The 15,399-nt window shown below is 40.7% G+C and overlaps 1 protein-coding gene across 7 annotated transcripts in view; it reads right to left on the reverse strand.

Annotated features, from left to right (window-relative positions):
• The window catches only part of tent4a (terminal nucleotidyltransferase 4A), a 116,612-nt gene extending 104,819 nt beyond the window's left edge, over positions 1-11,793 (reverse strand). For 5 of the 7 annotated variants that reach the window (XM_069914188.1, XM_069914186.1, XM_069914185.1 and 2 more), the window contains exon 1: positions 10,866-11,793. In XM_069914188.1, coding sequence (XP_069770289.1) covers positions 10,866-11,524 — 659 coding nt within the window. In that variant the 5' untranslated portion in view covers positions 11,525-11,793. The remainder of the gene's footprint in view (positions 1-10,865) is intronic. The other 2 variants (XM_069914187.1, XM_069914184.1) reach the window with 1 other exon arrangement.
• Positions 11,794-15,399: the final 3,606 nt, after the last annotated feature.

A 15,399-nucleotide genomic window follows, 5' to 3' on the forward strand; every position in this document is an offset into this window, starting at 1 on the left:
CATGTTCTTTCTACCTTTGTTTTTCTTTTAATGTTTATTATACATAGCATCTGGCAACACTGTTACACAGGGGTTTTGAGTTTTCCTTTCATCTTTCCTTTTTCCCTTTTTTGTTTTTAGCTTTTTTATATAATATATAGCACAGAATACAAAATATGAATATGATCTACAACTTGTGTATGTTTTTGATATACTGATTGTTTTACTAATCTTGTATAATAATTCTTATATTATTGAATTACATTATTTGTGCAATTTCTTTATTAAAATCAATAAAAATATTTTAAAAAGAAAAAGGACAAGTATATCAAAATAAATATTGGATCATAAATGTGAGTCTCTCAACTGGTTAGTGTGAGCAGCTTCTTTGGTCGTTCAGCATTCTTACTGCCTGTGGGAAGCCATTTCTCAGTATGGTGGTGTGAGCTCTGATTCTCCTATTATCTCTTTCCTGGCTGGAGCATTTTAAAGATGCTGTGTGAAGGGTGGAAAAAGTCCTCAACAAATTTGCATACCCTCTTCAATCAACAATCCCAATGGATCATGTCGATGGAGGTGGGAGAGGTTTTGCGGGGGGTGGGGGGGGGGGGGCAACTCTTATGAGTTGACCTCTAATCCACTTCTCTGCAAAAACCATATCACACTGTGATGCAGCCACCCAGGATGCTCTCAAAAGAGGTTCTATTGTAGGTCAACATTATGGTGGCTGGTAGCTTTGCCTGCTTCAGTCTTCTCAGTAAGTGCAGTCACTGTTGCACCTTCCTGACATGTGAGTAGACGTAGTCTGGCCATGACAGGTCACTAATTAAGTGGACCCAAAGAACTTGGTGATCTCTACCCTCTCCATTACAGAGTTATTAATGTGTAGTGGTGGCTGTTCCTGGCCCTCTTGAAATCCACGATTATCTCCTTTGTCTTGTCCACTTTGAGACTCCGGTTGTTACTCTCTCACCACGTCACAAGATTTTCTACCTCTCCTCTGTAGTGCAACTCATTGTTGTTGCTGATGGAGACAACTACTGTTGTGATGACAGTGTTGGTGCTGGACGTGGTGATGCAGTTGTGGGTCAGTAGCATGACAACATAGTCTCAGCGTGACAGTACTCGGAATTCTGCTACTGACCCAGACAGACTGTGGTCTGCCAGTTAGGAAGACCAGAATCTAGTTACAGAGAGAGGCATTGAGGCCTACTGAGGACAGCTTATCACTGCACCCCAGGCACCACTGGGTAAAAATCAACTTATCCCTGTTGTCTCCATTAAACTTTCCTCCCCTTACTCAGATGTCCTTCATGTGCAACTCCATTTGCCAATTTAAAATAACATTAGAAACAAGCCCATTCTCTTCCATCCAGATTCAACAACATCATTTACAGTTGAATAAAACTACTGTCATGTACTCTCATGCCTTTGCACAACAGCATTTAGAATCATATTCAGCCAAAAGTGACATGCAAATGATCTGCCTCAGTAGACACCCAAGAATCCACCTCACACAAGTCAATCAACAGCCAACTTGCATTACTCCAAGGTGATACAAAGACATGAGTGAACTGGATATAACAAAGACCATGAATTAGATGACATCCTGACCAGTGCACAGAAGATTTGCTCTAAACACATTCAAGTTTCAACACAAATAAAATAATTATGATCACCAAAAGCATGATAATTTTTTAAATTTTGTCATGAACACAAAATGCTTGACAAATACAATCTGGCTAGTTACACCATCCAGTTTAATTTATGGAAGTCGTGGCTGATAATGCAGTAAGCCACTCACTATTAATCATGGCTGATTCAAGTATAACCTCACCTCCCCCCACACCCCCACCTACCTCCAGCAATGCTTCACTCCCTTGTTTAAACCTTCTTGGGGGGGGGGGGGGGGGGAGGAAATCAGCTCATTAACCACACCAATCAGCACCTTATTCTTACTTTTTGAAAAATGACCCTTTAACCCTTTACTTTGACAAGACCCCTTAGGATCATACAAATTTCAATCATGTTGCCTTCTTCTCTGCTTCAACACATACTTTCGTAACCTGTCTAACCTTGCCTCCAAAAAAACAATTAGTCATTACAGAGGCTATCCTGCCAATATCTTAATTTATCAATTTAGGTTCACTGGGACTGGAACGCTTGAATTGTATGCAGAGACGGAATACACAGGGGCATTTCCCAATACCATAGAAATCCAGGGCTGACTTTAAAGGTATATAAAATCATGAGAGCTGCAGAAAAAGCAAAAAGTCACAGTCTTTTCCCCAGGTTATAGGAGCCCATAACTATAGGGGACAAGTTTCAGGTCAGAGGCAAAAAAAAAAGGACCCAAGGGCAACTTTTTCCAGATACAGTCTGTGGATATGTAGAACAAGCTACCAGAGTAAGCTGTGGAGGCAAGTACGATATTTCCCACCATCTAACGTATATTTACTCCTCAATTTTGTTTAGCTGTTAGGTTTCCCCTCAACCTTCTCCACTCCAAGGAAAATAAACTTAGCCTGTTCTTTTGCCACCACTGAAACATTGCAGCCCAGGCAACATCCTCTTGAATTTTTTCTGCATCCCTCCAATGCAATTATATCCGCGCTATAATAAGGTGACCAGAACTGCACAAAGTATTCCAGCTAAGGCTCAATTAACAATTTATAGTTGTGCCATAATCTTGTTCTAATGTCCTTTGCCTCATCTAAAGAAGTTGTGTTTTATCAACCACCTAGTATGCACGTGCTGCTGCCTTTAATGATCCCAGAACACACATAAAGCATCCCTCTGCTCCTCAGTACTTTCCACAACCCTATCATTCAAAGCCCTACTATTCATTCCAAATTTCACATTTTTCACAATTATTTTTTTTTTTTGTTCATTCAGGTGGACTTCTCAGGCTGAGCCAACATTTAATTGCCCATGCCCAACAGCCTTGAGAAGGTTGAGGTGGAGCATCTTCTTGAACCACTACAGTCGTTGAGGTATGAGTATTCCCACAATGTTGTTAGGGAGGTTGTTCCAGGAATCTGGTCCAGCAACACTGATGCATTTCTAAGGATGGTCTGTGGCGAGGACAGTAACTTCTAGGTCCTACTCTTTCACTGCACTTGTCCTTCCGGCCTAAGAGCTAGTAGGTTTGGAAGGTACTGTTTAATGAGGTCTTAATGAGGTCTACAGTGCACTCTGTACATGGTACAAATTGCTGTTGATTAATGGTGGAGCAAATGAATGGTTGTAGACAGCACCAATCAAGCATGCTGCCATGACTTATGTGGTGCTGAGCTTTTTCCAGATTTATTTAAGCTACATATAGGAAAGAAAATGGACACTTTTGACTTGATGCTTGTGGATAAGCTCGAGGGAATTAAGGTGCAAGTTCCTCACTTATCCTCAGACCTACTCTTGAAATGGCAATGTGTATACAATTATTCTAGTTTACATTTTTGTTTGTTTACTATCTCAAAAGAACTATCAGTGAGATGGTTTTTTTCTGCAAACAGGTCATTTGTAACATTCATATAACTGCTTAAAGAACACAATTTACAAAGTTATAGGGTTACAACTAAAAATTAGAACCTGTGGCAGCATTGTCATGGGGTTCATTCACGAGCTTGACAGCTTCAGGGAATAAACCCTTTAAACCTATTGGGAAGTGCTTTGATATATTTAAGGCTTCACTGCAATGTGAGGAGGAATACGAGTGTGTCTCCAGGGTGCGATGGGTTTTTTGTAAGTTGGTTGCCTTTCCAGGGCAGATGTAAATTGAGTACATGGAGGGAAAGGAAGAGAAGAATGCATTTTGTTCTGGATACATTCACTTTTATAGCTTCTTCCCATCTTGAGCAGAGCATCTCCCATACTCCATTGTCATGCATTCACTAAGTATATTTTTGATCATGCACCCACAGAAGTTGAAGGTCAAGGAGGACAGGCCAAACTCTCTTTTTCCTTTGAAGAAACTAGAGGTGTTGTTGCACTTTTTTGACTGACATGTCAATGTACTTATCTCTGGTCAGGTCATTGGAGACATTTATCCCTAGGAATTGAAGCTGTCTATGCTTTCAACTTCAGACCCATTAATGGGGACAGGGATGTGGGCTCTGCCCCTCTCCTGATATCAATGGCAATCTCCTTCGTCTTACTGATGTTGAGAGTTAGTATTTTGGTTCCATGCCACTAAACTTTCAATCTCTCTCATCATTATTTGATTCTGGTCCACTGCAGCAATGTCATTGGCAAATGTAAAGATGGATTTAGAATAGTATTGGCTGTATTATCATAGGTTTATACAGAGAATATCAAAGGACTGAGTTTACATCCTTGAGGATCACCAATATTGAGTACAATATTGCTACTCATCTTTATTGATTGCGATCTGTTAGACAAAGTCAATGACCAAGGTATGGAGGGGGCTTTGCCAAGATTCCAAAGTTTAGGAATGAGCTTGCTTGGGTCAATTGCATTGAAGGCAGAATTGTGGTCAATAAACAGTTGTCCAACACCAAGTGTCCTTGGCATCAGGTGTTCTTGATCTGAGTGGAGAGTTAGGATTATAGCATCTGCTGTGGATCTGTTTAGCCAGCAGGCAAATTGAAGTGGGTCAAGGCTGGCTGGGAGGTGAGAGTCAGTAGGTACTTATAAGCTGCAGCACCCAGGTAGCCCCCTGGGACCCAGGTGCAATTAGTGGGGCAAAGGTGCCTCCAGCACCTTTTAAGCTGAGGGAAGATAGCCCCAGTAAATCGCCAACCCGGTGATTTAAGGGGCATCCCACCCCCACGACGATGGAGTGATCCGTCATGGAAACTAGTCTCCTCCATCCCCCCACCAGTTGTCGGTCTTCCTCCCACCATCAATCACACTCCCCCCAATCCATGGCAGCTGACCCCTCTCCCACTGATCGTGACACCCCCCCTTCTCCATCCCGGGCATTGGCAATGACCTCTCTTCCCCCCTCCGGATCTCCGCAGACATTTCAGCCTGGGTTTCCCTGTGATGCCAGCAACTGGGTCGGCCATTTTGCTGTTCAAGCTGCCAGTCGACGCATCCTGGGTCAGTTTAACTTGGTTCCCTGACTACCTCCAAGGTCGGACAGAGACCCGGTTGACTTTGAACTATGCTGACCCGATCAGACCCTTTCAAGCTGCCTTGTGAGTGGGGTGCTAACTGGGCAAATTGCCTGGTTAACCTCATTTTACAAGGTAGTTTGAAGCACCTAATGTGAGCCATTACCAGTCTCTTAAAGCTCTTCATGATGGATGTAAAAGCTACTGGTTAGTTGTCATTTAGGCCTATTATCTTTTTCTTTAGTTCTAACATGATGGTGGCCTTCTTGAAGCATTTGGAGACTTTGGCCTGTTATAGACAGAGACTGACGAGGTCTGTAAATATACCTGCCAATTAATCTGCACAGGCCCTTTGGTGACATATTGGAACTCCCTCTGGGCCACTTTCTGCAGAAATGGCAAAAATTGCTTTAGCAGTAATGACCACAGGTGCAACTGTGGCATGGAAGTCTCTTCCCTGCTGGCTCCCTGTTCGAAGCAAGCACCTCAACAGTGCTGCTGGGCTTTGCTTAGTTTACTGCGATAGTACGCATGCCCTACCAGAGTTACCATACCAAGTCCACAATGTTCTCTTGGGACTTGAGCTTGGCTCAGTACATCTCGTGGCTTCTCTAACGGCCTTGTGGAGTTCGTATTTGGAGTTCTTGTAAAGAGCCAGATATCCTGATTTGAATGCCACTAACCTGGCCTTCAGCAACAAATAAATTTCTTGGTTCCAAGGTTTCCCATTGGGGAATACATTTATTATCATCTAGGTTACACACTTGATGAAGTCTATGACAGTGGCAGTGTTTTCATCAAGATCGTTTGCTGAATCCTTGAATACAGAACAATCTACCGACTTGAAGCAGTTCCATGGAATGTCCACCGTATGTATCCTCGGATAATTATCAAATTATTTTGATCACTGGCCCTCTGTCCTCAGCTTTCTGCTCTACTGTGCGTAATATTAATTAAGGCTGATGATCTGACTTGCCAAAGAACGAACACAGAATTGAATGATTAGAATTCTTCATAAATGGGTGAAAAAATTCAATAATAGCAATGCCATTGCTTGTCATCTGGTTTTTCTCTACCCATACCAGCTCAAAATTGTTCTACAACTGAGGCCTATCCTCAAAAACAGAAAAAGCACAAACCTTTTAAGTCATCTACAAATTTAGACTACAAATCTCCTAAATTTACCATCAGATGACTGATCCATAAAACAAGGATTCCAGCACCAATCCCTCCATTACATCATTGGTGACAGGTTGCTAATTGCAAAAAGTAACTCTGGACTGTCATCCTGACTCCCATTACCAAACAATTTTGAATCCATTCTGCCAGCTTGCCTTGTATCCAATGGGATCCTACCCATTAGACACTTCAATTTAGAAATTTGTCAAAGACATGAATGAGGCATGCAGAGACTACATAAATACTCTCAGAAACATTTACTTCCAGATTAATCACGTTTTTGAAGTTTTCCATTAAGTTCCTTTTCACTGATATTAGACTTACAGACATACAAATTCTTCAGCTGATACCTGCTTCCCTTTATGAATTAAGATTTCACATTCACTCCACTCTAGTTATTGGGATTTCTTCTGTAGTCAAAGATATTAAACATTTCTGTCAGAAACCAAACAATCTTCTCACTTTTCATAACAATCTGATATTTATCTCGATACACCCTAGGGATTTATTCAAGACCACCGAACTATCTAATAGCTTTCTCCTATTTATTCAAATTTCACCTTCTTCCTCCCAGAATTCTTCAAAAGCAACATACTGATGGAATTTTAAAATTTCCAATTCTGGAACTGCAAAAGACTGACACATTAACTATTGTCTCTTTCCACAGATACTGCTTGACAAGCTGAATGTTACCACATTTTTCATCTTTATTTGAGAACTTATTATGTTAACTCCTACATAGTGAGATTTTTTTTTTCTGTAATAAACTTGGACAGGGCACCTTGTCTAATGCCCTCTAGAAAGTGGAATAGAACGTCAACCAATTCCCTTTCCATGCACATCACATTACTTCTTCAAAAGTGGTCAAACACAAAACCATGAGGGTTTGTCCAATTGCTATTTTTCTTTTCTAAAATATCCCACTACATTTTTGACTATAGTTTCCAACATTTCTCCTTCAACAGATGTCAACTGAATTTGTGTTTGGTTTCCTGCTTTCCAGATATCTATTAAATAAAGCAGTTATGTTTGCCATTTTTAAATCTTTTCTCAAATCTAAGAATTGTGAAAAAGTTAAACTAATGCACAAACTATCTTATTTGCCACTTCATTCAAGACACTAGTATGAAGTGTATCAGGCCTCAGACTTATCAGCCTGCAGAGTCAACAATTTGCTTAGTACTGTTGATTGCCATTACTAGAATTACTTCCTGTTCTTATTTCCATTCACATTTTTATCTGGGATGTTATTTATATCTGCAATAATGAACACCAGTTTAATTCAATTGTCAATTCTTTATTTTAAAACATTAAATCCACAAACTCACTTTCTATCAGATTCCCACTGGCTTTTTTTAAAATACTGATATTAACTAACTTTTTACTTTTCAGCTAGGTGCCTGTTCAAAGTACCCGTTCGGCTGCAAGTAAAAATTCCTGAACATATGTACATGCATTATCAGAGTTTTGTTTCATATTCTAATTTTAGCTTTTAAACTTTTACTCATTCACTTTTTTTAAAAACTCTTGAATTTGCCAACTTGTTTTTGTGCAATTATATGCTTTTTCTTTTGGTTTGATACCATCCTAAACTTTTTCATTAGAAAGTAGCAATTCTTTGCATTTTGAAAGATCCCCTTAAAAGTCTGCCTTTCCACTTTGATTGAACAGTTTTTTTTTCAGATTTAGCAGCTTACTACTTAACGCAATAGCAATTTTTAACTTTAAAATACTTATCTTGGACTCAGTCTCCTCTCAAACAATGCAAAATTCAATGACTTAATTATCTCTGTCACTGTGGAAAGCCCTGAATATCTTCATTTAATCTTATCATGTTGTAAGATTGTGGTTGGTACCAAACCATTCCACACATTTTTCTCATCCAAATGTAAATTAAAATTCTCAATTACTGACTTGTATTTCTGACAACCTCCTATTACTTCTTTCTTTATACTTCAATCTGTTGTGTGATTGCTGGGAGTGTGCCTGCACAATACTAGAAGTGACAACCCACCTTTTATAGTTTCTCATTTCTATCTAAACCACTTCTACATCCTGGCTTCTGGAACTTCAGTTATCCTCCTTCACTGCACAGCCCATCATAAGAGAGCAATTCCACCACTTTTTTTGAAATTCTTTTTTCCCCTAAATGTCATTCATATTTCAATATTCAGGCCTTAATCTCTATTGCAGTCATGACTCTTAGATCAAATTTATTTCTGTCATCTCCATTCTTTGATTTTGAATACTGCATGCTCCCAGGTAGAGCTTTTAGTTTTGATCAATTTTTGTAACCTCTAGACTTCTGCTGATCTACTTTGAGTAGTATTCTCTTCTTAATATGTTTCCATATAAAAAACTATTTATTCTAACTTTGTCTCCGCCAATTGATTTAACACACAAATTTTAATCTCTTGCCTCCACTATAGTTCACAATCCTCTCTACTTCTGAGTTACAATCTGCAGGAATAATCCCAGCACAGCTCAGGTGTAGATGATACAAACAATAGTGCTCTCACTTGCAGCAGCATTGCTGCAAGAAACCACAAACCACCTCATAATTTGCTGTCAACTTCTTTATCAAAACTACAGAACTTCCCCCTTGATCCTGTCTATTCATTGACACCCATCTCCACCACAATAAATGGATCCTCAACCCACTACAAGTTTCCCTTTGGCTCTGCACAGACGTATCAAATCCTGATGCACGACACAACAAAGCCATATGCACTCCACAAAGAACAATGGTAATCATCTTCATTATAACAAATGAAAGGACAAGACCACCCCTATTCAGTCCTTCAAGCCTACTCTATTATAAAGATTGTACCTCAAGCCTATATTCCCCATAACCCAAGACTCTCTCAACATCCAGACATCTATTGATCTATAGTCTGAATGAATCTTCATAGCTCTCCATGTAGGGAATTTCAAAGATTCATCACTCCCAGATTTTGTTTTTCTTTTGCAGTCCCCTATTATTATATTTTTGTTTTCTCTCCAATCTGAATGGGTTTCTGCATCATAATGTCATGGTCAGCTGGCTCATCCACCTTCCCGCCACCTCAACAAGCTGAAAGCATTCCAACCACATGAATGCATTACTTTCCTACCTGCTGCACTCTCCTCTCCCCAATGACCAAAAACTACCCATCTTAATACATTTCAGTCTCTGCCACACAACCTTTAGTTTTAAGACTTGGAGCAAACTTCCTCAAGACATTCATGTCTTTATTGACAATGGCATGCACTCATCAATGTGCTAATCACCAACTGCTTCTGCAGACATTTTACACCAAAACTTGTAATGTTCATAACGGTCATTTTTAACATGAGCAATCACAGACATTTTCTCGACTCTGGGACCTGTTAATACCCAATAATACCAAAATGAGTCTTTTCATTAAACCCCAACTTGTCAACCTTATCATCAACTAACCCATGGTTTATTTTTCTTACAAAATGGTCTACAATTCTGACGTATCCTTATTTTCACTCCCACAGGATTAATAATTCCAGAATGTGAACTAAAACATGATTTAAATAGTGTAGTGCTGATTCTGACCGTCTTTCTTCAACCCCAATTTGCATCCAATTTTAGACCTACAGGTTAACTTACAAAACTAAATTTTTAAAATGACAAAATTAAAATGCTTTTGGTAAAAATAAAACAGAAATATGCTGGAAACTAAGGCCTCTGTTTGAAGTACTGCAATATTTCTGGTACTAGGTCTCATCGAATTTCACTTTTTTCTTACCCAACATCTCAAATAGATGACTGATTTCCCTTAAAAATTCCATTTGAAAGAACTAGAACCAATCCCATCATTCCTTTAGAACGATTTGTAACGTTTGTTTCCAAAAATCTTTCCAAACCAAGCAAGTTTCAGGCAATGGGTTGAAACAGAATTTAAACTAATTCTCAACATCTATTCGCTTTTATCAGAACGTGGATGCTTTCAAACGAACGCCAATCAAGCGCAATGTCATCTTCTTTGCAACATTTAAAATACCATGTTTTAGTTCGGCAACAGCCATATTAATTTCAGTGAGTTTGAGCAAAATCCAAAACACATTTACAACAAGGTTATCCAAGTATTTGCAGGCCGACTCGAGAAAATACTATTGCTTTTCCTGGCCATGCTTCATCACGAACCTTCCCCGCCTACCTCATTCAACGCCATTTTTTTTAGTTTAAACATCTCAGCCGGGGGCTTCTTCATCTCCCAGATAAAGCCATTCTCAACAGAATTTACACACTAAGGTTATCGGGTTAACTAATTCTATTTCTTTGCAAATTATTTATCATTAAACAAAAAAAATCCACTCTCACACTGCTAAAACGCATCTCTTAATAATGATCGACTGAAAATAAGGTGTGATTGCATGTGGCGATTGACACACATCTCAGCTCTCGCCCATGTGCGCCTCAACATTCCTCTCCTGCAATCTTTGCTTCCTTCACGTGACATTGAAAGTTAATAACTGAAAGACTTTGACAAGATGCATCATTTCAAAATAATTGACATACATCGTGTACCCGCCCCCTGCTCATGATACGAAGGCAGCTGCCGATATCCGAAGCCTGGAATACGCACGCAAGAAACACGACGCGGTCACCAAGTCTCTTACCCCGTCACCCCCACGTTATATTTCATGGTTTTCCATGGGATACCGCTGTAGTAGTTCCCATTGCTGGAGCTCAACATATAATTTATGCCGTAAGTGCTGGCCTTGTTCTCCCTCTTCCTTCTCCCTCCCACCAAGCTCTTCAAATTGTTGTTGTGGTAGTTGTTGCTCTTCACCAAGTTGTTCCCAATCCCACCACCATTCATTTCCGTGAAACTGTGATGATTAAAATAGGGGCCGGTGCCGGCTTTAGTCCTTCCCGAGGAGGTGGAACAGCACGAAGAGGAGGAGCTGCCGGGACAAGATTCGGGGGAAGGGGACGACGAGGAAGACGAAGAGGCTGAAGACGATTTCTGCAGCCCTCTGCAGCTCTCCCCATTGCCCGGTCCTGGCCCAGGGCCCATGCCGGTCTCGGGGCCGCCTGCGGGAGAAGGGCCCGTCTTCTGTCCGTGGTCGAGGGCAGACGCCGAGCCCGGACTGCCGGGAGCGGCCAGGCCCCCGCTGCTGGTCGGTGCGATGTCGAGTGCCGGCGAGTTCAGGTACAGCGAGTGGTGGTGAGTGGAGCTGCTGCGCATTCCCTGAGACGTCTCCCAGATCTGCATCCACAAGGCATTGGCGGGTCCCTTCTGCTCCGGCTGAATCCAAGCCACCCTCGGATCCATCAAACAGTGCTCGCACTCAGCCTAATAAACCGCTTTAAAACAAAGCACCGATCACCTTCCGACCCACCGGCTCAGAATCACAAACCAGAGCTGCTCTTTTAAACGTGACTTTGCCTTGGTCTTCGCGCTCACTTTCTTTGATCTACTTTTAAATCGCGTGTAAACTTTTGTGGGGTTTTTTTCAAAGACAAAACCAGGTTCTTGCTTCCACAAACTAACACTGCACTTTGACAATATGGCGTCCTTCCCTGAACCCGGCCGCCCATCGCGCATGCGCGCGCATTTTTAAATGCTTCGCCCGTCTCGCACCGCCAGAGGTGCGCATGCGCTCTTCCACTTCGGTGTCACTGGCGGTTCAACCTCAAGCAGCTCCTTTCGCGTCTGCGCACTTGCTCGCAGGGGGGGCGGGGAGAATACGGAAGGAACGTTGAGTGTCGGGGGGCATTGATTTTCACGATGTTCCGCTTCCAACGTGCAACGCGTTTGAAATGCTATCTGTTAATTTTCAGTTTGTATTCAAGTTATTACCGTTCATTGTCTTAATTTTGATTGTTTACACCGCCTTCGTGATTCAAAAACCCAGAGATTTGCAATCCTGCTTCTCTTTTATTCATGGAACACGTTAATGACATGAGAAACAATGGGGGAGCAAAACTTTTTTTCCCCCCGCACTTTGGCTTATTTCCATGATTACAGCCTGACCTACTATTAGCAACACAGTGCAACCACGTCCATCGTCTGCATTAATCTGTTTGACCTGGCTTCACTCCGATTCTTTGGCTTGTTCATCTCTTCCCACCCCCGACTTTGCAATTTAAAACTAATTCGTTTTACTCTCTAAATTCGAGCTGAAACATAAACCACTTACACTTTCCATAGGCGCAGCCTGGCCTGCTGAGTGTTTACTGCCTATTCCGCTTTGATTTATTCATGCTGATTAACATTTCTTTTTAAACTAAGAGTATTTAATGATTGAGTGGAAATATTGAGCAAAAGTTAGACCTCTAGTTTGGTGGTCATGGGAAAGAAAGTACTGTTGTTAAGTGCAGATTTGTAGGGACAGGGTTTCAGATCAGGTACAAAAGGTGATTAATAAAAAGGCAAAGGATTACAAATAAAACTAATTGTGATTGAAAATGGCGATGGTGAGCTATAAATATCAATAAATAAGACATTGCTCTTGAACTAAACAGAAAAGTCACACAACCAGAAGAGTGGGGCTGAACTAAAGTTTTCCAAACGGTCTGATAAAGAAAAATAAATGTGGGTGGCACATTTTGTATAGTGGTTCGTGCAATACCATTACACCACCAGTAACCTGGGTTCAAATCTGGTGCTGTCCTGTCCTCCATTTGACTGGTTTTCCCTGGGTGTTCCCATTTTCTTTCACCCTCCAAAATAGTAGTTAATTGCTTCCACTATATTGTAAATAAATAAAATTTGCCATATTCATGGTTCTTGTCGACTATCCTAATATTAGCTGGTATAAAAGACAGACAGCAAAGAAAATTATTAATAGTATATATGCACAAAATAGGGGTTTGCTAGATTTAGTTTTAAAAGTAGAATATTACAGCATAGTACAGGCCCTTCAGCCCATGATGTTCGCCAACCTATTGCATAACAATCTAGTCCTTCCCTGCCTCAAACCCATAACCCTCAATTTTTCTTTTGAATGTCCCACCGCCATCTCTGATGTCTCTACCTGTACTATACATTCCTCCTCTCACCTTAAATTGATGTCCTTTGGTATTTGCTATTGTCACCCCAGAAAAAAGTTGCTGTTAAACACCCTACTTATTCCTCTCATAATCATACATATCTAAGGATAATCTTATGTTTTAAAGAGTGAATCTGGACAGATGCAATGTATATCAGTGAGAGACATTCTGGCAGTGGTGATCATAATTTTGTAAAGATTAACATAGTTGTGGACAAAAATAAAATAGTTAAAGTTCTAAAATAGAATAAAACAGATTTTACAAGATGAGATGTGACTTAAAAATACTTGAAAACAGTTACTTGAAAGTAAACAACATTCATAACAATGGAAGACATTCAAGGTAATTCAGAGAGTTCAAGCTAAGCAAGTAGATAATAAAAAAGGCACATGTCAATCACTTGATGTACAAAATCTAGAAGAAAAAAAGAAAGTAGTAGTGAAATTAGATGAAAAATTGGGGGGTCGGGAGGTGGGAAAGAAAAAAAATCACTTACAAGGAAAATAAAATAAAATCCAAAAGAAGAGGGATCTCTTTTGGGAACTAAAAATGTAGTTCACTTTGTGGAAGTAGAGAAAACATTTAAAAAAATGAATATTTTTATGTTTTTCACTAATGTCATAATTATAGTTAAAAACAAAATTCATTAACTATTGGATGGAACAGAGTCTATTTTCAGTAAGTATTTACCATTTATAAAAGCATCAAAATCGAAATATATCCCAAGCTATGAAAAGAGTCAAAAGAGGAAATCCTGGCAGCCTTGTCATGATCTTACAATTATTCCTATACAATTGGAGTCAGCACCTTGAGGTAACCATGATAGAGGTTCCTGGACTCTTATGTTGTGAGGAAATTTGGCAGTTTATTGAACTTATGAGGTGTATAAGCTGATGTTATAGATAGAGAACTTAGGTTAAAATGGCTTAAGTTAAAATGTGATGATTAATCATAAAAAGGGAAGCCAGAACGGACAGGGAGCTTACTAGCAGCCAAGGACAAAAAGTTCAGCTGGATATGTTTTTTTAAACATATCTTTTCATGGTCATAGTGAGAGACATGCAGGAGACAAAAGATTGATAAGAAGGGTGAGAAACAGAATTTAATGTATGTAGAGTTCGCAGCGTACGTAACGAACGTGATAATTAAAAATGCAGTTGTACTTGGAATGCTTTTGCAATACTAACCAATTAAAACAGTATTAATAAGAAGGGGAAGGGCAAACAACAAGGGTATAAAAATCAATGCACTGTATGTATCGGGGCTTAACTGGTGAAAAGCCAGTTGAGTCCAACTCTGCAGACTTGTAAATAAAGCTTGTCGTGTCATCAGTTTTAAAGAGACTCATGTGTGAGAAGTTTTATTTCTGACAAATGGGGGCTCGTCCGGGATCTACACTCCGGCCGTGAGGGGAGGCTAGAAGAGGGACATCGGAGGTGGTGCACCCCGCTGAGTTCAGCGGCTCCTAGTCCCTTGCTCGTCGCTTCGGGCAGCTTGAGCGAGTGGTATCCGGACAAGGTGACACAACAAGACGGAGAGGAGAAGGGTGACGGTTCAATCCCCGAGAAGACACCGGTAAGTGACGACTTACGATTGTGGTGTGGGGATTGGGTAACAGGTGTAACGGGATACACCTGTTTGGATAAAAAAAACCTAACGTAATAGATCAGGTATAGAGCTTTTGTCGTGGCGTGAGGACCCTGTCGTGGGACTCTAGGATAGACCCCAGGGAAACCTCGGCGGTAACCGAAGGAGGGACAGCACCTCCGACGAAGTGCCGAGAAGAGAGGGGTCGACCCCAGGGAAACCTCAGCGGTAACCGAAGGAGGGACAGTACCTCCGACGAGGCGTCTGAGAAGAAGGGAGTAGGGTCCAGAACGAGAGGGTCCTCAGCAACGATAAACGGATCTAGGTGGGAAAATGGGAGGATCAAAATCTAAGGGCTCGTCTGAAAATTCAGGACAATTCCTGGGAGTTCCCCTTGACAGCCCTTTGGGGAGAATGTTTGAAAATTGGGATAGTAAAAGATATCGAGACAAAAATAAGAAAAAGATGGTTCAATATTGTCTCCTTTGGTCGAAACAACCTATTAAAGGTTCCTCGGTCTGGTGGCCGAAATTTGGATCTGATGAGGATTGGGTTAGACAAGCATTA

The sequence above is a fragment of the Narcine bancroftii genome, chromosome 1, assembly GCF_036971445.1.
Source record: "Narcine bancroftii isolate sNarBan1 chromosome 1, sNarBan1.hap1, whole genome shotgun sequence".
Taxonomy (NCBI): domain Eukaryota; kingdom Metazoa; phylum Chordata; class Chondrichthyes; order Torpediniformes; family Narcinidae; genus Narcine; species Narcine bancroftii.